Source organism: Chanodichthys erythropterus, chromosome 5 (assembly GCF_024489055.1).
Source record: "Chanodichthys erythropterus isolate Z2021 chromosome 5, ASM2448905v1, whole genome shotgun sequence".
In the NCBI taxonomy this organism is placed as follows: Eukaryota; Metazoa; Chordata; class Actinopteri; order Cypriniformes; family Xenocyprididae; genus Chanodichthys; species Chanodichthys erythropterus.
Window position 1 is genome coordinate 2135312 of NC_090225.1, and position 22835 is coordinate 2158146.

Sequence of the window (22835 nt, forward strand, 5' to 3'; positions counted from 1 at the left end):
ATGTGCGACCTGCGCACATAAGTATGCACGGTTACAAAAATCTGGCGGTACACGTACAATACACACATACTCTTCCGATGGCGAAATTTGCATCATGCGCACTGTACATTGACCCTCACGTACGCGTAAAAAGTGAAGTATACTTTGGGATTAAGCCTTGGGTATACTTAGTTTTTTACGCATACGCACACAGCCGAACGCACAGCCTTGCAAAGTATACTTTATTTGACTTGTACGCGTACACAGGCATTCAATGCATGCACAGTTTTGAGCAATCTCTCGCCACGAGTTACAACCCATGTAAACATATTTGTATTCTTTAATGCTGAATTCTTCACACAATCTCTCTGTTATATAGGCATCCATTGTCGCTGTAGCTTGCATGCGTTCCTGTTCTGTTTATGCCATTTTTCTTTGACTACCTTGTGAATCGACGGCCCCCGAGCATGTCTGCCACCTTGCGGATAAACTAATTACTGCAAAAAAATAAATAAATGTGCATGTGCGATTACAAAAATCCGGCGGTACACCGACACTCGCGTACGTGTAAAAAGTGAAGTATACTTTGTGCTTTAGAAACAACAACTGTGTTTATTGTTGTAGAAATGCTGTGGATTTTTTTTTACAAATACTGAAAAATATATTAATTAATAATAAAACCATTAAATACTTATTGACATCAAATTAAATCTGTATTTGAACACACAAATAACTGTGCCAATGAATGCATTTCTATGCAACAATTCCGTGTGTAAAATATATTATTCATATTAAAATAAAAACAAGATGTTTGGTGGTTTCTGGTCTTTATCACAGTGTATATCCTGGAAGTTTATTGAAGACCAGTTCTGAAATGTGATGGCAATTCCTGTCCAGTCCCAGAGAACCCAGTTTGTCCCGTTCCTCTCCAGCGTCGGAGTGTTCTGGAGATGAAATGGACTTCAGCACAGGGTTATTAGAGGGTGAATCTGAGTCCTTGGACACCCGACTAAATGTCATGCCCTTTTCAGCAGGGTCACTGTCAAAGCTCTCTGATTTTTGAGTCTTTTGTCCACTGCTCTGTGATCCAGGCCTCCGACGTCTGCCACTATCAGAAGACACAAACCCATCCTCACAGTCATCCGAAGACAGACTCAGAGCGGAGGTCTGCACACGTGGTCTGATGACGTGTGTGCCTTTGAGGGAACGTTGCGGAGATTTCTCCGCTTTGACAGGAACAGGAAGACCTCTATTTTGACTTGAAGTACTCGAACCGCTGTTTGTTTTACGCCTGTTTGGTTCTGGACTGCTGAGCGGGTCAGGCGAGTATCCGTCAGTTGTGTTGAGGCTCGTGAAGTCATCCTGATACTCTTCTTGTTCGAAGGAGCCATTACTCAGGCTTGACCTGCGAGGACGGCTGCTTGCTGTACTATCTTCCCTGCTGTTTTCTTTAAAACTCTGGACGCCAGGATTGTTCAGATCTGAATGCTGCTCACTGCGGTCACTCAGTGCACTTGGAATATGAACTCGAACTTTTTTGTCTCTTTCATCCAACGTCGTCTCTGCAACATGTTTCGCAAGACTTTCATTTGAACGTTTTGATGATGCAGTTTTAATTGGTGTTGGGTCCATTTCAATACTGCTAACTAATGTTTCAACAGTTTCATCTAAGTTGACGCCTCTGTAAACTGACTTACGAACACGTTTATGGTCAGACGACGTCTGTCTCGTTGGCTGGTCTTGTTTTATGTTCTGGTATTCGATGCATTCGTGCCGTTTGGCAAGACCTGGTTTGACCAGCTTGAGTCTGAGATGAAAAGACTTTGTCAAGCCATATTTAAGCATCCTCTTAGGTTGCAACTTCTCTTCATTTTTCTTTGCACCACTTGCACTCTTTACTGATTTTACACCTCCTTTTATCTTGCATTGGACGGGTCTCTGTTTAGGACTAGCTTTGATTGTTCTCTGAGACTCCGTTTTTGCTCCAGGCGCTGATGTGTACAACCACGCCAGGTGAGGATGGATGGATAACGGCTGCTGCTGTGTCTGTCCGTTCAGCTGTGAAAGTTCAACTAGTAAAGCATTCAGCAGCGGTAACTGTCTGATAACATTCCCAAGCGGAGCTGAATCAGTCTCTTTATGCCGTGACCTTGTAGTTGAAGTTAACTTACTGGATCTGTCCGCCTTTACAGCTGCTATCTCTGGATAATCATGCATGTCTTCATTGTTTCCATCTTCTGGATCCTCTATATTAAGACTCTCAATTGCCTCAATTAACCCTGTAAAGCCTGAAATATAACATAATAGTCAGAAAAATCTTCCTTCCTAAATAGAACATTTTGCATATTTGATTCATCAGGCTCATATAGTGAGAATATGGCACAAAAGAGGCCCAAACTTAGCAAAAATGATGCAATTTGGTGCATATATTACATTTTATATGGCCAGAAAGTGAGTTGAAATTCTGATGCATGCAAATCAATGAGATCTTTATAGCAGATACTTACATGAAACACCTCAGTGTCACTCTATATCTGCCAATAATGTCTCCTTTGTAGTTTTAAAATCTTTGTAGGTTTCTTGATTATGATTTCACTTTTTTAACTTTAGTTAGTGTGTAATGTTGCTGTTTGATCATAAACAACATCTGCAAAGTGTCGACGCTCAAAGTTCAATGCAAAGAGAGATATTTTCTATTACAGAAATCACTTTTTAAGGACTACAACAAATGGCTGGTAGGTCCCTTTAAATGCAAATGAGCTCCGCTTTCCAGAAGAGGGTGGAGCTTTAACAGCTCAACAACAACAAAGCTGGAGAATCTCACGCAGACAAACACCAACATTACACACTAACTAAAGTTAAAAAAGTGAAATCATTTTATTTCAGCAACATTTTTATCCTTAGATGCCTTACAGAAATCCATTTATCAAATATAATACAGTAGGGTAAACCTCCTACTTTTCCTCTCCTGTTGGTTCTTCAGGCCAGAGCTGTAAAACAGAGGTGGAGGGCAGAATTCGGTGTATTCCTGTGCATCTTCAGTCCACGAGACTCTCTGTTCAGCTGGCTGTTCATCAGCTGACTGTCCATCAATGCTTATTTGTGGAGAGAAAGCATTACCAGGATGATTCTCAGACACTTTTGGTGGCATCTCACATTTTGCATGCACTGATTCGTGTTGTTCTGCTTTTCCACGGGTCACGCCGACTTCACAGACTCTGTTTTCAGGGATATGAGGGATTAAATGAGCTCCTAGACTTACAATCTTATAAGCCAGAGAAATGGCACCTATGCTCTTTCCCATCAGATTGCAGATTGAGGTCAGCAGTCTCTCTCCATGAGCGCTCGGAGAGCCAATACCATGTTTACCCACATCCAGTTTAATTCTCTCCGTCACTTTAGCCAGGGATATCAAGGAGCTTCCTATAAGTTTGGGAATCTCATCTTTTACATCCAATACCATTGCATAGAGAGGAGTGTTCAGCAGATGGGTGTGTAACGAGTCCAAATTCATCTTAAAAAGACAGGATTTGCCTTTATGGAAGGAATACTTCAGATTGTCTCCATCATCTTGTTGAGATACAGCCTCAGGTGACACGCACAGGTTAGCATAGCCTGATTTAGATGAAGCATCCTCGTGTCCTGATTGGTAGATGAGCAGTGTGGGGAAATCTAAGAAGCGGACACCGACTGCAGGAGCCGAAACACTGCCACGCGCACCGTGGACGCGGACGTAATCGATCACCAGTTCCAATGAGAAGAGAGTTTCCTGCGTTGATGACATGTTCCTTATGCATGAATTTATATATAAACAAGCATTTTAAAGGACAGATTATCTATAACGGAGATGAAACCGTATCAGGAAGCGTGTGTGTGTGTGTGTGTGTGAGTCTGAGAGCGTCGCATCACCTAGCAACGACATCGTCTCAGGATTAAAACGTCACTGGCACCGTGGGATCCTGGGAGATGTAGTTCATTTAAACATAATTGATTTTGAACCATAGACTGTAGTTTTGAACGGATGAATGGCATGTTTAAGTTAAAATGGTTGCAAGCATTTTTATACAATTCTGAGAGTTTTTAGTTTAAAATTCCAACATCATTATTTAAGAAACTTGGTGGCATTGAATTCTTACTTAAATATTTTTAAACTTCCAATTAAATTATCTGCATTTCATCAACAAGCTTTGCGATATTGGAAACTAGCACAAACCCACAACTTTACACAACACAATTCCTTAATATGGAATAATAAGTATATTCTACATAGAAATAAATCACTCTTTCATGAAGACTGGTTTTGTAGAAATATTTGGTTTATAAAGGATCTCTTTGACGATGATGGAAAGGTGCTGGATTACAGTGCTTTTACTATTAAACTGTTTTGGATGGCATGCAAAACCAATTTCAGCCATTCCTTCTGGACTTAAAATTATTATGAAAGGTTATTTATCGTAAAGTCGATTTATACCAATTTTACCATCACTATACCTTGGGCTAATTGAGTTTAAAAATAAGAAATGTACAAATGTTTATATTAGTCAAATATTCAACAAGATCAGGTTCCCTTACAGGTCTTCAAGAAATAATTTGGATATTTTCTTTGACAAACAAATGCTTAAGCATATTAGAACCTTCTATTTAAAATATTAGAAACTCACTTTAAAATCTTATATGATATTCATCCTTCTGGAGAGTTTATAAGGCTTAGATTTAATTTTGAAATTATGTAAATTTTGTAATTCTTCTCCAGAAACACAGAGCATATATATATATATATATATATATATATATATATATATAAATATATATATATATTTTTTTTTTTTTTTTTTGCTTGCAAATATTCTAGTGTATTCTGGGAAAAAGTGCAATTATGGTTAAAAGAGGGAAATGTGGTTGATTTGAACCTGTCCTTTATAGATATTAAATATGGAAACTGACTTTTAAAAAAAAAAAAAAAAAAGTTCATTCATGGGATTCAATAGATAATAGAAGGATCTTAGTAAACATCTAAGATTTGAATACTTAAATGCTTTTTAAATGTGTTTTATGGTTGTGGGACAGCAGTTTGACCAATTCTGTACAATGGCTCATATATTATTACAAATAATAATACAAGTGGAACTATGTTATATTTATACTCTGATACCTTTTTAAATTATTATTTTCTTATTTAATGGTTTGCATAATTTTAACTATGTACACTTGGTAATGTGTTGATTGGTGTTGTTCTGTGGTTTTTATTGATAATAATAATAATAATAATAATATATTTAGCTTACATTAGTTATTCCTCCTCCTCCTCCTCCTCCTCCTTTTCCTCTTCTTCTTCTTCTTCTTGTTATTATTATTATTATTATTATTAATATTATTAACAACAACCACAGAACAACACAACAGTTACACCTGAACCTGTGGTCAGTGCATTGTCATTTATTTAGTCAGTCATTTTTTTGCATTTCTATATAAGGTGAAAAATGCAGTTAGTCTAATTATTAAATATATATATGCATGTTTACATAATTGTTTGTAAATAAATATATATATATATATATATATATATATATATATATATATATATATATATAATATATGATGTCAAGCACTGTACTCTTAAATTGGGATTTTGAAGCAAGCCAAATTGAGACAAAGAAGAAAAGATTTTGCCTCAGTCTTCCAGTTGGGGCCACTATTACTCCAGGTTCAGTTTTCAGTTCATAGTTGTTATTAAACTGATATCAAAGAATATTTCATCCATAAACACCCAAACAGCAAACAATCCCATTTGAAATGACCTGGTGTGAAAACTATGAACTTGTCTGAAATACCTTCACTAAAAAGTCTATTTACTGTATATTTATGTTCTTGCCACCTCTGTGAACAAGTGCGTGGGCGGAGTTTGGCAACAGCTCGACCAATCACCTGCCGCGGTGGGCGGGGCCACAGACCGGCTTCATGCGATCCGAACAATCGGCAGTATTTTGGATGGAGTGAGTGGAGGGTGAAGATACCAGCTGCTCTCAGAACATCCAAGTGTTTCTGTATGGAATATGATCAAATCACTGGCTTTGTGTTTTAAAGGAATTAGACTGTCGTTTATCTGCACATTATGGGACTTTCTTCTACTCTGAATGCTGAAGGTAAGGTTCATTTGTGCTGCTTACTTATTGTGTTGTGATTTCTGTAATAATAGCGTGCGTTGAGTTTCTTTTAGTTTAGTTTTAGTTCAGTAAATATGTTTTAGTTTAGCAGATATAAACCCTTAGATTGTGACTTACAGCCTAGTGAGCTGCCTACCTAGGCGTCACAGTCGCGTGCCGCAGGTTTGGTCGTTTTGGGCGCGTTCCTTGTTGTCAACGCTAATGATGCCCAGAATGATGTCTGTCTGACAGCTCACTAGGTGTTGAGAAAGTCCTGCTGTTTGAGAGGCGTCTTTGAAACAATACTGAGAACTCAGGTGAAGACATCACACATATGCATGTGCATCAGACACATGCACTTTGTCATTTTGCACATTTATTGTCTTTATCATGGACTGTACCTATGGAGTTATCATCAGGTTCAGATGCAGCACAGGGACTGTGCTTTAAATAACACAAAGGCAGACTCAAAATTAAGTTGATTTTAAACACAGGCTGTCAGAAATCCACTAGAGGGCTCTTGAATGTTCTTTTAGATCAACAATCCACTTACTTGATGATGGGATTGTCAAATTTTCTTTATTCAGGTGATAATCTATACCACATGTGAACAATGCATTGGAGTTTTAAGATTATTTAATTGCAATTTTTATGTATGATGCTTGAGTGACAAATTACAGATTGTATACTACTTGATGTGAGATGATATTTGAGTACATGCATAGATTTTGCACCTTAAATATAGAAAACCGCTGCTTTAGGCTTTGATTCATAACACTTGTTGTCTTTACTTTTGTGGAAACCACAGATGAAACAAACAAGAAGTGCCATGGTAATGCCATATATGTTTTTGGACATGCACCATGGTAATTTAATGGTATTCTTCTGTGTGCACCATGTAAATAAATGTGGTAACGATGCAGTGATATCATATGTGAAACCATTTCTCCACCAAAGGAGTTAATAATAAGCTGTCATTTTTATTCTGCTCTAAACAAAGAAATCATCAGAAGTATAGTAATGCAGGAGTCTTTGTGCTGTGCCACTCAGAGGACTTCAGTATGTCTTCTGAACAGAGAGCACGTATCAGATTGTGGTCAGATAATTGCACATTTGATTAGACAAGTTACACAGCCGAGTCCTTGTGCGGTGCGGTGTCAAGGTTAATAAAGCCATTTTCTTTATAGCCGTATCATCAGTAATACGTGGGGGACACGGACAGGAGAAAATCAGTTCCTTCATACCAGCAAACAATATTGCATCCCTGTCTCTGAGGATGAAAACCTCCTGGAAAGACTTTATACGTCATAGACATATTCTAGTTTAATAAACAAACACTAAGCGTGAGCTATCAGAGTGTTTATATCCCTGAAAAGTGATTTAGTTGCAGATGGTGGGGGCAAAAAAAGCATTGTTTAAGGGTTTGTTCACCCAAAAATGAAAATAATGTCATTTATTACTCAACCTCATGTCCTTTGTTCATCTTCAGAATGCAAATTGAGATATTTTTGATGAAATCTGATGGCTCAGTGAGGCCTGCATAGCCAGCAATGACTTTTCCTCTCTCAAGATCCATTAATGCACTAAAAACAGACTACACAACAGACTAGGCCATCTGACCAATCAGAGCAGAGTAGGCTCGGGGTTTAGAAAAACTTCCCCTGCGTTCCATTCGGAAGGGCTCATCCCTACGCCCTAATCCCTTCAAAGGGTTTACCCTCCGGAGTGAGAGCTTCGAAGGGATGAAGGGGGTCAAAAAACTATTTTTTTGTAACGCACTTGTTATCTTAACGAGGCGCCTTAGTCTTTTTACCTCTGGTTTACTCTTTGTATTAATACGCATTCATTACTGTAGTAACATTATAAGCTACTGCTGGTCTTTTACTTTAAATATAATGTATATTGTGTCTATGTATTTGAAACATTTGAATGGACTTATAAAGGGAGCTGTAAAGTATTTCTGTTGAAGTACAATATAATTTTGACCATAATAATGTGCCAAATCTAACTTGTATAAATATTGCAGTATAGAAAAATACTATACATTTATAGGTAAAATCGAACTCTTAACCTCCTGTATCCATTCTGTGACGTAAAACAACTTCCCTTTGCAAAGGATCATGGGGGCCCGAAGTGTCCATCAATTGTACCCTTCGAAATCCTTCATACCGAAGGGCCCTTTGAAGTGACCAGTTTTGAGTACTTCGGTTTGGAACGACCCTTCAATATGACGACCATGACTCTTTTCACTCCGAAGTGCCCTCCGGAGGTCGATTATATCCCATTTGGAACGCACAAACTGTTTTCAGTCTCATTGAGAAATGTGCAATGTATATTATGAGGAAATTAACATGTTTTTTGACCTTGAATGCATGTTAAGCTATTGTAGAAGCAAAAAAACAAAACAAACAAAAGTAAATTAGCGTGTCAAATTTGCCCCTATTTGGGTGTGAGCAAAAACACGCCATTTTTGTGTGTGTCCCTTTAAATGCAAATGAGCTGCTGCCCCCGCCCCCTTTCCAGAAGAGGGCGGAGCTTTAACAGCTCAACAACAACAAAGCTGGAGAATCTCACGCAGCCAAAATGACAAAAGTGTTCAGCCTTACATTGTTCAAACCGGAGTCGACACTGATGGAGAGACTCAGGAAGAAGTTACAACTTTTAGACGTTTCTGAATGGTTAGTGGATAAATTGATGTAGTTGCTGTTTTAGCTTGCAAATGTTGTTTATGATCAAACGGCAACATTACACACTAACTAAAGTTAAAGTAAAATCATAATCAAGGACCCCTTTAAGAATATTGACAAGGTGAATGACTATGACATAAGTCAATGTGTTAATTAGTCTCATAATAGACTGTTAAATTAAGTTTCTGTTTAAAGAGAGTTAGAATTGATGAACTCGCCAAGGTTGGCTCTGTCATTGAATTCTTTAGCTGAATGAATTCTCAGTCTGAATAATGACACTATTGTCATCTGTAGAGCTGCTTTACAGCTGCAATTGAAGGCTTTTTTAAAATTGCAATATTATTGATTGAATTTTGTTATTTTCCTTTTATTGCTGTAAAGCTGCCTTGAAACAATCTGTATTGTATAATGTGCTCTTTAAATAAATGTGACTTGACTAGTTAAGGTAAATTGTGTATTTTCATTGTTATTGGCCTGTTTAAGTTTTCTTCTTTGTTGCTTTATGGAAGAAACAAGAAGTTTGTCTTCCCATCGCTGGGCTTGGATGGCACGGTGACTGCAGAAGGATGTTTATCTTGCGTTGCACTCATTCATAACATAATGACAGGAAATTAAAGCTCGTTTTGGAGACTCCTCTTGAAAATAACATCTGTCAGGACAGGTGGACAGCTGCTCGCTACCCTCACGTCAAGCAGGAACGTTTTGTTTAATGTGAACCAAGTTAACACTATTCAGTATGCTTTATGATGGGATGTGTGCATTGTTTTAGTGTGGCGGAAATGTGTTTCAGTCTAGTATTGAATACGAGACAGCATTTCTCAAACATACAAATCTTAGTCGTGCTTCTAATCCATTGGATAAAGGAATAGAATATCTTGAGATGTGGCAATCAGGACCAAAGGATGCCAAGACAACTGTTTATCGCTGTTATCGCCCACATTGTGTGATATTACAAGGAGATTTCATGTTTAACCAGAAGAGACGAGATGGACTCCAAATGAAATGGATTAGTAGAGGCCATCTGCTCTTCATGTTTACTGGCAACTCATTCAACAAATAATGGAGCCCATCAAAAAGGCCTTTCCTAAGGCAACAGTCTCTATTACTAATGCTTATAACATAAACCTTTGACTCCAACACTTCAGTATGTAATTCATCAAACACGTTTGTGCTCCAGATGTGAATGATTCTTCAAATCATGTCTTACTTTCGAGATATCATTGATTTTACTCCTTGGCAGATGATAAAATGGACAATCCACGGACTCAGATCATATTGAGACCAGAATATCACAGGAACATGAGGACTCTTTTGGTTTGGGTGCATTGGAGAAGAAATGGGTACTAATAGGTTAGCAAGAAGCAATGTATGGATCTTTAGCCATGTGAATTCATGCTTGGTTTGCAATCAGTCACCCGTCTGGTTCATTCTCTCTTGTACTTGTTAATGACCAACAGTTGTGACTGGCATCATCAGAGCAGATCTCTGCCAGCTGCTGGTTTACGCCACAACAAGCCTGTTTGTTTATTCAAACCGTATTTGTGTAACTGTTGTCATTTGGCGGAGACACAAGTATCATGACAATGAATGTTTTTTGTTGGTTTTGGAATGTGGCAAATTAAATCTTGTTTTAAAAACAAGTGTTTTATCGGGTATCAAGCATGCTTATTTAGCAGGCAGATTAGATAATGCAGCTACTTTAATTCTAAATTTGGCTTCTTAAATGAATGGTGAGATGAGTAGATAAAGCATAATGTGTTCTTGGATGTTTCTTTGGTCAAATTCAAGATTTATCTATGTATAAGGGAAAGTACATTTTAGGTCCAGTATCCATTTAATCCCATTTTTGCCCTTTATCATATTTTTTAAAATTGTTCTGCAGTGTGACAAATGAAATGTACTTTTCCATGTAGTCTCTCAATTAATGAGTTCATAAAAGATGCATGCATAGTAATTAGCAAATGCTGCTTAAAATAGTTTTGCATGGATTTGTACGTCACGCACACCACAAGACACTGTGTAACACAAAAACTACCCAAACACTGGGTTGTTACGTCTGACCCAGGATCTGGGTAACACAAAAACTACCCAAACGCTGGGTTGTTACGTCTGACCCAGGATCTGGGTAACACAAAAACTACCCAAACGCTGGGTTGTTACGTCTGTCCCAGCATCTGTGTAACACAAAAACTACCCAAACGCTGGGTTGTTACATCTGACCCAGGATCTGCGTAAAACTAAAACTACCCAAACGCTGGGTTGTTACGTCTGACCCAGAATCTGGGTAACACAAAAACTACCCAAACGCTGGGTTGTTACGTCTGACCCAGGATCTGGGTAACACAAAAACTACCCAAACGCTGGGTTGTTACGTCTGACCCAGGATCTGGGTAACACAAAAACTACCCAAACGCTGGGTTGTTACGTCTGACCCAGGATCTGGGTAACACAAAAACTACCCAAACGCTGGGTTGTTGCGTCTGACCCAGGATCTGGGTAACACAAAAACTACCCAAACACTGGGTTGTTACGTCTGACCCAGGATCTGCGTAAAACTAAAACTACCCAAACGCTGGGTTGTTACATCTGACCCAGGATCTGCGTAAAACTAAAACTACCCAAACGCTGGGTTGTTACGTCTGACCCAGGATCTGGGTAACACAAAAACTACCCAAACGCTGGGTTGTTACGTCTGACCCAGGATCTGGGTAACACAAAAACTACCCAAACGCTGGGTTGTTACGTCTGACCCAGGATCTGGGTAACACAAAAACTACCCAAACGCTGGGTTGTTGCGTCTGACCCAGGATCTGGGTAACACAAAAACTACCCAAACACTGGGTTGTTACGTCTGACCCAGGATCTGGGTAACACAAAAACTACCCAAACGCTGGGTTGTTACGTCTGTCCCAGCATCTGTGTAACACAAAAACTACCCAAACGCTGGGTTGTTACGTCTGACCCAGGATCTGCGTAAAACTAAAACTACCCAAACGCTGGGTTGTTACGTCTGACCCAGAATCTGGGTAACACAAAAACTACCCAAACACTGGAAAAATAACCCAAATAATAACCCAGAAAATGATCCAAAAGGCTCAACCCAGGACTGGGGTAGAAAAAAATAGCCCAAAATCTTTTAGAGCGTAACATTGGAAGTTGCATGAAGTTAAACGGGGTGAACGCCACTTCTATTATGTGTACTTCTATTGTGTGTCTTTATTACATTGAAAAGTGTTTGATTGGAGTGGTTGGACGCTGCAGAGACATTCATTTTATTTGCAAGGCAGTTTGTGTAACACCCTCTTTAACCTCTGGCTGTGTTCTGTATCCTGATCTTTAGCTTGAGAGCTTGACATTGTTCTTATATGAAATCTGAACAGGCATATGATCAATGATGATTCAGTCAAATGTATGCACACATCCACCCCAACACAATCTCATCTTGCAGATTGGTGAAGGAGACGCCCCGATTAAGTTTCTCCAGATGTGTTGCATGGTGTCTTTCGTCTCTGTGCAGGTATTAGATGGAGATGATTTACTAGCCCAGGGAATATCTGTTGCTGCTAATTTTGGCATTGTCACTGACATTGCTTTACCCTTTTGTCTGCTATTGTGTAGGGATTCAGTCCCACAATGGATCTCTGAGTGCTGTCACAACGTGGAGTGGCAGAGAGAAATTTATACACACAGTACTGCCTTAATTATTCATGGCATAGATTCAACAAGGTGCTGGAAGCATTCCTCAGAGGTGTTGGTCCATATTGACATAATATCATCACAGTTTCTGCAGATTTATCAGCTGTTCCAGCACATCCCAAAGCTGCTCTATTGGATTAAGATCTGCTGACTGTGGAGGACATTTGAGTTTTGTAAACTCATTGTCATGTTCAAGATACTAGTTTGAGATGATTTGAGCTTTGTGACAGTGCATTATCCTGCTGGAAGTAGCCAGAAGATGGTCATAAAGGGATGGACATGGTCAGCATCAATACTCAGGTAGACTGTGGTGATTAAATGATGCTCAGTTGGTACTCAGAGGCCCAAAGCGTGTCAAGAAAATCTCCCTCACTCCATTACACCATCAGCAGCCTGAACCGCTGACACAAGACAGGATGGATCCATGCTTTTATGTTGTTTACACCAAATCCTGACTCTACCATCTGAATATTACAGCAGAAATCTAGACTCCAGTCTTCTATTGTCCAGTTTTGGTGAGTCAGAGTGAATTGAAGCCTCAGTTTGCTGTTCTCAGCTAACTGGAGTGTCACTGGTGTTTTTCCTGCTGCTGGAGCTCATCTGCTTCAAGGTTATTTGAGTTACTGTTGCCTTTCTATCAGCTGGAACCAGTCCGGTCATTCTCCTCTCATCAACAAGGCATTTTCACACACAGAACCAATGCTCACTGGATATTTTCTCTTTTTCAGATCATTCTCTGTAAACCTTAGAGATGATTATGTGTGAAAATCCCAGTAGATCAAAAGTTTCTGAAATACTCACCTACAACCAAAACACATTTTTTGAACTTCAGCAGATCATCGTGACCATGTCTACATGCCTAAATGCACTGAGTTGCTGCTATGTGATTGGCTGATAGATATTTGTGTTAACGAGCAGTTGAACAGGTGGCCGGGCTGGGCTGTCAAACGTACCAGTCGGTACAAAAAATAAAGTTTGTTACCAGCATTTCTGCAGAATGGTACCCGGGTATATTCAGTATCTCTCGTTCGTGTTTGTTTACAGCTATTTACAGTGTGTTTTACAAGCGTTGAACATTGAAGCCAATCACAATCATATCTGTTGAGCATGTGAACGCAGTGGCCTATCAGAGGTACCCTTGGGCTGCACACTCGCAGATGCTTTCATCATAACCAACAAAGTGTAAACACAATGTAAATAAGAGATTCATTGTACAATTAAGACAGCTTTTTTTCTATTATGACGGGTTCTTGCTTTTGTGTTTATTACTCATTCACAATCTGAATACAAGTTTAGTTTTTCATGCTGCGAAGTACACACAGTTTCTGGATTGATAACCGTATTTGAATGCATGATTGGTAACTGCGATGATTGACAATGATAACCAATGGACGAGACAAAACAGGGCAACATTTTTTAAAGTACTTCATTCAGCAGTTTTTGCTCTGGTACTGAAATTGATATAGAGAACCGTGAAATATTACTGGTATTGGTACCGACTATTCTTTGGCTAAACACTACTACCACTACTACTACTAATATGTTTTATTCATATAGCACCTTTCAAGAACCCAAGGACACTTTAGATAATATAGACAAAAAACACAAATAATAGAGATGTACAATCAGGGAGCAACAACATGAACTGCTGTTAGACAGTGATCATATAATGTTGTGACATATAGCCAAAACTTAGCTTTCAAAGTCAGAAATCCAGTTCCTAAATCCCAATCGGTAACTGAGTGACACTTGTTGGATGTGTGTGCTTTCCAGCTGTGTATAATCATGTTACAGGCCCAATGTAAGCATGTTATGTTCTGCACAGTGAGTGCTACGGAAGTTATCTCCTTATTCTGTCACTCATCCCGTTTGGTTTCTGCCATCATGGCTTTACTGAAACATCTATATGAGAGTTTGGCAGTAAATGAAGCTGAAGTGGGTCATTTGTATTCGAACACTGACAAAAATCACATCAAGTCCATTTTGTTGTCAGAAATGTTGGCGTTTCTCAGCCACACATCTTGCAGTATTTATGCATCAGGGACTGTAGTGGAAGAAACGGCTCATTTTTCTTGTGCTTTTTACAGTCGCTTCTTTGTAGACGCATTGGGACTTGAATCATTTGTATCATTCTTCTTTTTTTCAATCGTGTATGCTTATTTGCCAGCATGTGTCAGTGATGCACATTTGTGGTTGATTTATGGATGGATGGATGCCCATTATTAAGACATTTCCTCCAGAGTGTGCTTTGTGTTAATGGATGAAATCTCTGGGATTGTGCAGATTTGTCCTAAACTAGTCAAGATTAGGACGAATGTGTTGTTAGCACAACATGGGCAGTTTAGCTGTCTCATCTTAGTGCATTAACGTTGATTCCAACTGATGTGCGTCAAAGGTGTGTGTAGACTGACTTTTAGAGGATTTAGGGTTGGAACTATATGCTTTATAGGGCTGGGCAATATGGCGAAAAATAAAATCACAGATTCAGCATCCTAATATCCTCTTTATTTCAAGTGCACCAGACCTACAGTGGAAACACAGCTTGATTTTTGGCCTGGTGACTCTAGGTCCGAGGCTATTGGCCCCACCCACACATTGTTAGCCCTGGCTCGCACTGGCCTGACAATGGAAAAGTGGCTTTTAGGGCCAAAGTGAGAGTGAAGGTCAGAGGAGAACCTGTGATGCAGCAGAACAAGCATCAGCTCGGCAGATGGCATCACGCGGGTCAAGACTGAAGACCCCTCTGGTCAGGGGTCGAGATATATGGTGACACAGACCACTCTGTGCTACTGAGGGCCTGAGATGTTGTGACCCACTTATCATCTGAAGTATGAGCTGCACACACGGTTCAGTGAAATGTAGGCTAAGGCCGACATACTGTTTGCACGCTTTTAATCCTGCACAGTTTATCACAAAGTGCTGCATGTGGATGGGGAAAATGGATTTCATCGCTTAGATGATCCTTTAGCTTTTGACCCTTGTGTGGATACAGTTCTTGTTCATAAACAGTGCGTGAAAATCATCATGTCAAGCAAAACAGTTGAAATGATACAGTAAATGCTCAGGTTGCCTTATAGGATTAGAATCCTCTTCTTTTCCTTTCTGTTGAATTAAATTTGCATTGAAGCTTAAAGGGGTCATGGATTTAGAAGTCAGAAATATAGAAAAGCAATCAAAAAACACTCCATTTACATTCACTGGAGTGTTCTGGACTCTCGCCAAAGCTCCCGTTAGAATCAACAAATCTCTTATTAGGGGTTCAAGTGTGTAGCTCTGAAACCCTATTGTAATTGTTAAAATTTCCAAGGATCAGCTTACTCCCCTAAAAGTGATCCTGCAGACCAAACTGTAAGTCGTAGAGACTTGAAACTTTTAGGGCTGGTAGCACTCACACCGTCTACAACGTCACCAAGGCTCACCCCAATCGGCCTGACGGGGGCACTACAGCGGTCAAAAGTATACAATATAACTCCTAAATTGTTAGGCATAGACACAAGTGTCTTATATCACAGAAATATACAACCCAGCGTTTGTCTTATATCACAGAAATATAATTATATCCTTGACTCAAGACAGACAAAATGCATGCTATGGAATCGCTTGTCGTTCATGGCAAAATTTTCAGGTATTTTGGAACCAAACCGGTGCAGCGAGATTCTCCGGAGTCTGATTGTCAATTATGAAAAAAAGTTTAAATTTTGATTCATGGTCCCAAAGGGCCGGCAAAATGTTCGAAGTAGGTGGAGCCACTTTTACTACAATGGCTATAACTTGTGAATGGAATGCTATGTTTTCACCAAACTCCGCACAACTATGTAAGAGCTCATTCTGAGGTCACGTAGAATAGTATGTGGCGACTGGCCACTTGGTGGCACTATAACACGAAAAAAACATGATAACAGCTATAACTGCGCAACTGTTAGTACGATTGACTTGAAAATTGGCATGCTGTGTCTTGGTCCAAGGAGCCACAATTGTGTATGAGGACATTGGCGTATCTCGAAAAACATGGCCGCCTGAATTTTGAGCACCTATTAGACAAGGTTAACGGAGGCCGATCGGAACGAAACTCATGGGCATGTTTGACTCATAGCCCTAGAGGTCTGTGAGAATTTTGAAAGAAATCAGCCACTAGGTGGCGCTAACGCGTTTTACACCTGTGTAATCATGTGGTGTTTCACACATACACACAATATTCATATCATTTGATAGATCTCCTCATGCTGAACAACTTTTCCTCAAGAACCACTGTGTCAATCAAATCGTTCATTAAATATTCATGATTATGTAAAAAAACCTGCTTTTGCGAACTAGTCCTAGGTTTTTCACCTGAACGGAACCAAACCAGTGCAGTACAATTCTCTGTTCTCTCTAGATCAATAATTATATGTAAAAAAAAGTTGAACTTTACCCTTTGGATAGCTATAACAGGGTCATTTAGAAAATTGCCGTGGAAAAATATACTCCAAAGCCTATAAATCCCAAACGAAAACTCTGAACTTCACAAAAATAGGTGAGCAAAAACAAATATGCAAATAGGTTGCGCTATAACTGTTAAAAAGCTTTAAAAAAATGCATTTAATATGGAAAACTGCCTATTGACAGTAAATGGTCTTTTCCATCTATGATTGAGATGGTTACATAATACTTCTTTTACTCGTTAGCTTAAAGGCCTTAAAACACTTGAACCCTGATATTTGCAGCTTTTACCTATATTTTACATCATGTTTGCACTGTTAGTTATGATGAAAGCATTCGTTATTGTGCAGAAATCGATTTAGAATGACGAGATCACTGCTTTCATGAGCTCAACAACATGTCTGTGATCGACTACAATGTTCATCTCTACAACCTTTCATGCCACGATCTAAATGTAATGCGATAATCAACACTTTTCACAAATAGTAAACCTTGTAATAGTAAAAACATGCTAAAAGTTTTCAAAAGAGTTCCACATGTAATACTTACATCTTTGCAAATGAAAATAGCTAAGTTTGAGCAATAATATCAGTGATGGTTTAATATTGAGCAATAGATATGCATACATTGGCTATTTTTCATCTGCTTTGAGTGAGTAAAAGCAAATCTTTCTTCATAGGTCTTTTTAATCTGACATCCAGGTCTAACATATTTCCCAGTGGTAGTTGTAAGCGGTAAAATAATGTGTTTTGATTAAGGATTGAGTGAGCGGCCTGACATCATGTTCTGGTTGGTGAGTGTCTGTTGACTCACGGTAGAGACAGTGAAAGCGGATCAGTCATTAACCGCACTGGAGCTGGACTCGGGGGTCACGAGGGTTAACCCGCTCGCTTTTCTCCAGTGGCTCCAGACAATTGGGACACTGACCCTGACGCTCTCGACCTCGGTTCTGAGATGAGAGGGATTTTCAAGCGCATACCTCTGCCCTATTGTGACGGGCAGGCGTCTGAGAGAGAGGGGGAGGTATGCTGCCGCTTGTGGACTCTGCTCTATTCACTTTCTCTCGACTCAGCCTTTTTCCTTTTCCTATTTTCACAGTTGCTGTGTGAGATAGTGAAGTGCAGTTTGCACAGTTGGTAAGGCCATCGAATGGGTAACATGTTCCTGCCATCTGGCCTTCTAGCACTTTTAGAAGGAATGCTTTTATACGGAACTCTTGGGTTCTTCACTCAATTATAATGCCAAAAAAGTTCTATGTATTGCGTTCAAGGTCCACTTATTTATCAGTCCATGCATTCCCTAGGAATTGAAGCCATGACCTTGACATTGCAAGAAACAGAAACATCTATTATGAACACTTTTCCGTTTTTATTATTATGACAGGATTTTATTGAATGAAATAAGCCTGAAACCTAAAAGTTGCCTGTAATATCTCTCAAGACCTCCAATACAAGCTGACATCATTCTGTGTGTAATGATAAAAACTCATCAACCGTTGTGTTAGTTGGAGTGGATTTGTATTTATTACACTGAGCTTTCTTATTATGAACTCTTAAAATGCAGTTTTTATGGGTGAGGAGTTTCAATTATTGTGTCAAATGGAGCGTAACCTTGACAGATGTGCGGTAATGTGGTCACGATAATATGGTTTGTGTTAGTATGAGCCTCATGGGAGTTGATGCTGGATGGGTTGATGTTCTAACCTCCTTCATCTGACCTTCCTTTGGCAAGACAACAAATCAGATTCTTCCTTCTTGCAATGCATGTGCACTAGATAACAATATTACAGCAGGTCTAATGCAGTAATGATGTCAAACTGCTGCCAGTATAATGAATCATTAAAGAACAGAATGTTCAACAAAACACTTTAAATTTGATGTTTAACTTATACATAGTTAAATTAAGATTGAATTTGATCAAGCATGATTGTTTGTTATTAATGAATCTAGATTGTTCAAGCAATGAATTACACAGATTGCATCAGTCCTGGCCCTGTTATTTGGCATGGAATACTGTTTTTTGTCTAGGAATCATGGTTGTACATGCATCGTGCATTATTGGAAGTGTCTTGGTGCATGAATATGAAAATCATTCAATGTCAATGCATCTCTTGTAATCTGATACAATCACAGTATTCCTGTAGTTCTTTATTTCGAAACAAAAGCATATGGGAACAATAGACCTGTAAAACAAAAATGCTGACATGAAGTTCTGAGACGTTTTCAGGACGAAGCCATTTATTTTAAGAATAATTGCTTTGACATGCATCACAAAAGGACAAGCACAGTATCATGGGAAATGACATTCTTGGTTATTGAAATATGATTTGATGTTGAACATTTCTATGAGGAATTGGCATAAAACTCAGTTACGCTGTAAAAATAGTTGTAAATAAAGATTATTGCAGTACATTTAGCAAGAAAAGACTATTTATTTAGATGCATTTAATTCAGTGTGTTACTTGTCATTTCTTTGTAATTATTTGGGAAATGTACTAGCAATTTCAAAGTGAAAATTGTTTCCTGTTTTTTCCCCCAAGTTAATTCCTTCCATGTAGGCTTTACTTACTTAGCACATATGGATGTCATGGATAATTGAGGCACTTGTTTACATTGTATATACAGCTAATATTGAAGTATGCTTGCACTGTAAAAAATGATTGTTGCAATTAGTTATCACAACTTGTGTTGTGATGACTCAAAAATCCAAGTTGATTAAACTTAAAATTTTAAGTCAGCACAGTACGTTTTTAAGTTGAAACAACATATTATTATTTATTCTAATGTTGAATTTCAAGGTGTGTAACAACTGACCAAGCCTATGTTCGGGATAGCATACTAATCATTCTGTTTTTGAAGTATATTGAGCCCTATCATGCACTTGGCGCAATGTGACGCGAGTCGCGCGACGCAAGTGTTCTAGGCTAGTTTCATCTCGACACAGTTGTCATTTTCATGTCCAGCACCATGTTGTTTAAATAGCAAATACACTCGTGTCTATCTGTTCAACCATGGGTGTGCTGGTCTGAAAATGAGGTGTGTTCAGGCGCATTGTTGGCGTGTTGCTATTTTGAGGCAACTGAAAACGACCAACAAAAACCTGCTCTATAGTCAATGGTGCAGTATTTTTTTTGTTAGTTAAAGAGTGCGTTAGTAATATGCGCCTATTTGGCGGGTGCACAGCGTGCATACACTCTGCTTATTACACACACAGGGACTCGCAGCACCACACAAACATGACAAATATTAAAAATAAAATAATTACTCTCTGGAGAAGCGTGCAGTCTTTCCGCTTGCAGATAAATAGCGAATCCACCATGGCGTGAGCTCAGCTGGCTTTTAAAGGGAATGGGTTGTTTTTTTGCACGTTATGCCCAAAACACACCCATGACTCATTAAGAGACATGGTACAACCCTTTTCTACCATGTGCCTGGCATGCCGACCATTCCTGTTGTTAAACTAGCAAAAGAGGATTCGTAAACGCCCTAAGTGCACCTGCGCCATGCACTTACATTGCTAAAATAGGGCACCTACAGTGCATACTGTGTGCTAGGCCTGCACGATTAATCGAAATTAAACCGCAAGCGATTTGGCTCTCTTCTCAGTGAAGCACGGCTCTGTGATCAGTAGTAAATGCTGCTCTATCTGAAAGCCAGAGGGCGCTCTCGTGCAGAAACACCAAATACGCCCCGCAGAAGTACGATATATTGCACGTCATTCCAGGAAATCCCTATGGGCGTCATACTTTCGCTGTCGCTGAATAAATAAAAGATTGAAATGCTTTGATTGTTTAAACATGATTAATAAACACACGACTATGACAATATATGGTTTATCTGAGTTCTTCAAGCCTTTTCAAATTATGCAATGCTAATCGACATAGCCCTTATCACTGAATAGAATACTATGAAATAATATGTTGTGTGCCTTATTCTGTGTAAGAAACATTCAACAGATGTTTGGTATAAAAGCATGTTATTAAATGTTGTCTTTTGTTGAGGTTCAAAAATGCTTTTCATGTTTGGAAAGATGTTTGACGTGTGTTGCTTTTTCAAATGCACATTATAAACTACTCAAACTCGCAGTGTTTTCAGATTTTTTTCAGATCAGTTTACTACTGATCACAGAGCTGTGCTTCACTGACAAGCTGCGCATAAAAAATGATCGCACTAAGCCAAATCGGTTTAAGTTAATTTTTGTGTTACCTGCGATTTATCGTCCAGTCCTACTGTGCAAAAGTTTATGTATGCATGGAAAACCTTTTTGATTTGATAATGGTTATTGTGCAAATGCAACACTCAGTTAATATACTCATTATTGGTCACGTTCCTGCTGCTTTACTTAAGCTGTCATTTACAGTAAAACATCTTGCTCTAGTCCTGCATTCACTCGGTTTCTTCTTTTCAATGCTGCGCTTGTCCTCAAACGCATTGTTGTTTTTCTTTTCCTGTTCAGCTAATGAAGGCTAATTAAGCTTAATCGGAGAGTCACTTATCAAGTAGTTCTGTATTTAACCTTCCCTGTCAGCGGAGCAGCCAGTTAGTGTCTCTGTCACAGGTCAAAGCTCATTTAGTGATGCATGAAAGCTGAGATTTAACTAATTCAGTCTCTGAAATGCATCGTGCAGTAGCATATTAAAGCATGTCTTCTCTGCTGCACTGTTTAGGCTTATCTTATCTCTTCTCTTGCCCCAGAAACTTCCTGTGGCCGTGTATAATTGCTGATGACCGTTTCATGAATATGAGTCTTTTGATAAAGCCAGCGGTCTCATTCTAGCAGTCATGTGTTCTTGACTGATTTCTGGAAGGAACCTGATTTATGTTTCTTTTGCTAGCAGAGATGTTCACAAATGCTTTTATAATCTGTTGCAGAACAGGCTTGGTGAGAACGCTGCAGTGTTTTGAAATGATAGATTCACTTTTTAACTTTAGTTAGTGTGTAATGTTGCTGTTTGATCATAACATCTGCAAAGTTACGACGCAAAGGGAGATATATTCTTTTACAGAAATCGCTGTTTAAGGACTACAACATGCGGCTGGTAGGGACTACAACGAGCTTCTTCCCGGGTTAGTGACACCACAAACCCCAAAATTTACATAAATTCAGCCCCCCGAGAACACACAACAAAGGGGGCGGGGCCATGTTGGGCTGCTTTAGAGAAGAAGAAGAGTTGTTGTAGTAGAGTGTTGTTGTCATGCCGTCATTTTACACCAAACGAGGCTCAATTCAACACAAAAGATGAACATGACGGCACATGCTAGTGGATGAGTTGAATCAACTCCACAGCAACTACATCAATTTATCCACTAACCATTCAGAAACGTCTAAAAGTTGTAACTTCTTCCTGAGTCTCTCCATCAGTGTCGACTCCGGTTTGAACAATGTAAGACTGAACACTTTCCTCATTTTGTCTGCGTGAGATTCTCCAGCTTTGTTGTTGTTGAGCTGTTAAAGCTCCGCCCTCTTCTGGAAAGGGGGCAGGGAGCAGCAGCTCATTTGCATTTAAAGGGACACACACAAAAACAGCATGTTTTTGCTCACCCAAACAGGCAAATTTAACAAGCTATAATAAATGATCTGTGGGGTATTTTGAGCTGAAACTTCACACACACATTCTGTGTGTCTTACAACGTGGCTCATTCCATCAGAATTTGTCTGAAAAATCGGTTTTAAAATATTTGAGTTGAATTATTATAAATAATGTTTTCATTGGACATGACATCACTGGACGTAACTAGACTCTTGTTTACAGGATATAAGCGATTTTGACAGGAAAGAGCTGTCACTTTCAGAAAGAGCCTTTTATCAAGCGTGTGAAGGAAATTGGCCTTAATTTCCTGTTGTGTTCTGCCATGCTGGTCACTCTATTGTTCTCACATAACAAGTGCTTGGAGGACACGGATGCATTTAT

The 22835-nt window shown here is 39.1% G+C and overlaps 2 protein-coding genes across 6 annotated transcripts in view; one reads left to right on the forward strand and one right to left on the reverse strand.

Moving 5' to 3' along the window:
• LOC137020307 (signal induced proliferation associated 1 like 2) overlaps positions 1-22835 on the forward strand; it is a 178399-nt gene that overhangs the window by 6118 nt on the left and 149446 nt on the right. For 4 of the 5 annotated variants that reach the window (XM_067385629.1, XM_067385633.1, XM_067385634.1 and 1 more), the window contains exon 1: positions 5985-6122. The exons of the other annotated variant lie outside the window; for it this stretch is intronic. The gene's annotated coding sequence lies outside the window, so the exon portion shown is untranslated. Of the gene's footprint in view, positions 1-5984; positions 6123-22835 lie in introns of those variants that run through there. 5 annotated transcript variants of the gene reach the window in all.
• map10 (microtubule associated protein 10) lies at positions 811-3769 on the reverse strand. The gene is made up of 2 exons (XM_067386040.1): positions 2938-3769; positions 811-2267 (listed from the first exon to the last, which is right to left on the reverse strand). Exons 1-2 carry the CDS (start codon positions 3761-3763, stop codon positions 811-813), a joined length of 2283 nt encoding a protein of 760 aa, XP_067242141.1. The 5' UTR covers positions 3764-3769.

Bases quoted from the DNA above. Each gene is read 5' to 3' on its own strand.
- map10 (XM_067386040.1), bottom strand. From the start codon at position 3,763: ATGTCATCAACGCAGGAAACTCTCTTCTCATTGGAACTGGTGATCGAT. The intron at 2,268-2,937 runs GTAGGAGGTTTA...GTTATATTTCAG, and splicing joins GAACCAACAGGAGAGGAAAA to GCTTTACAGGGTTAATTGAG.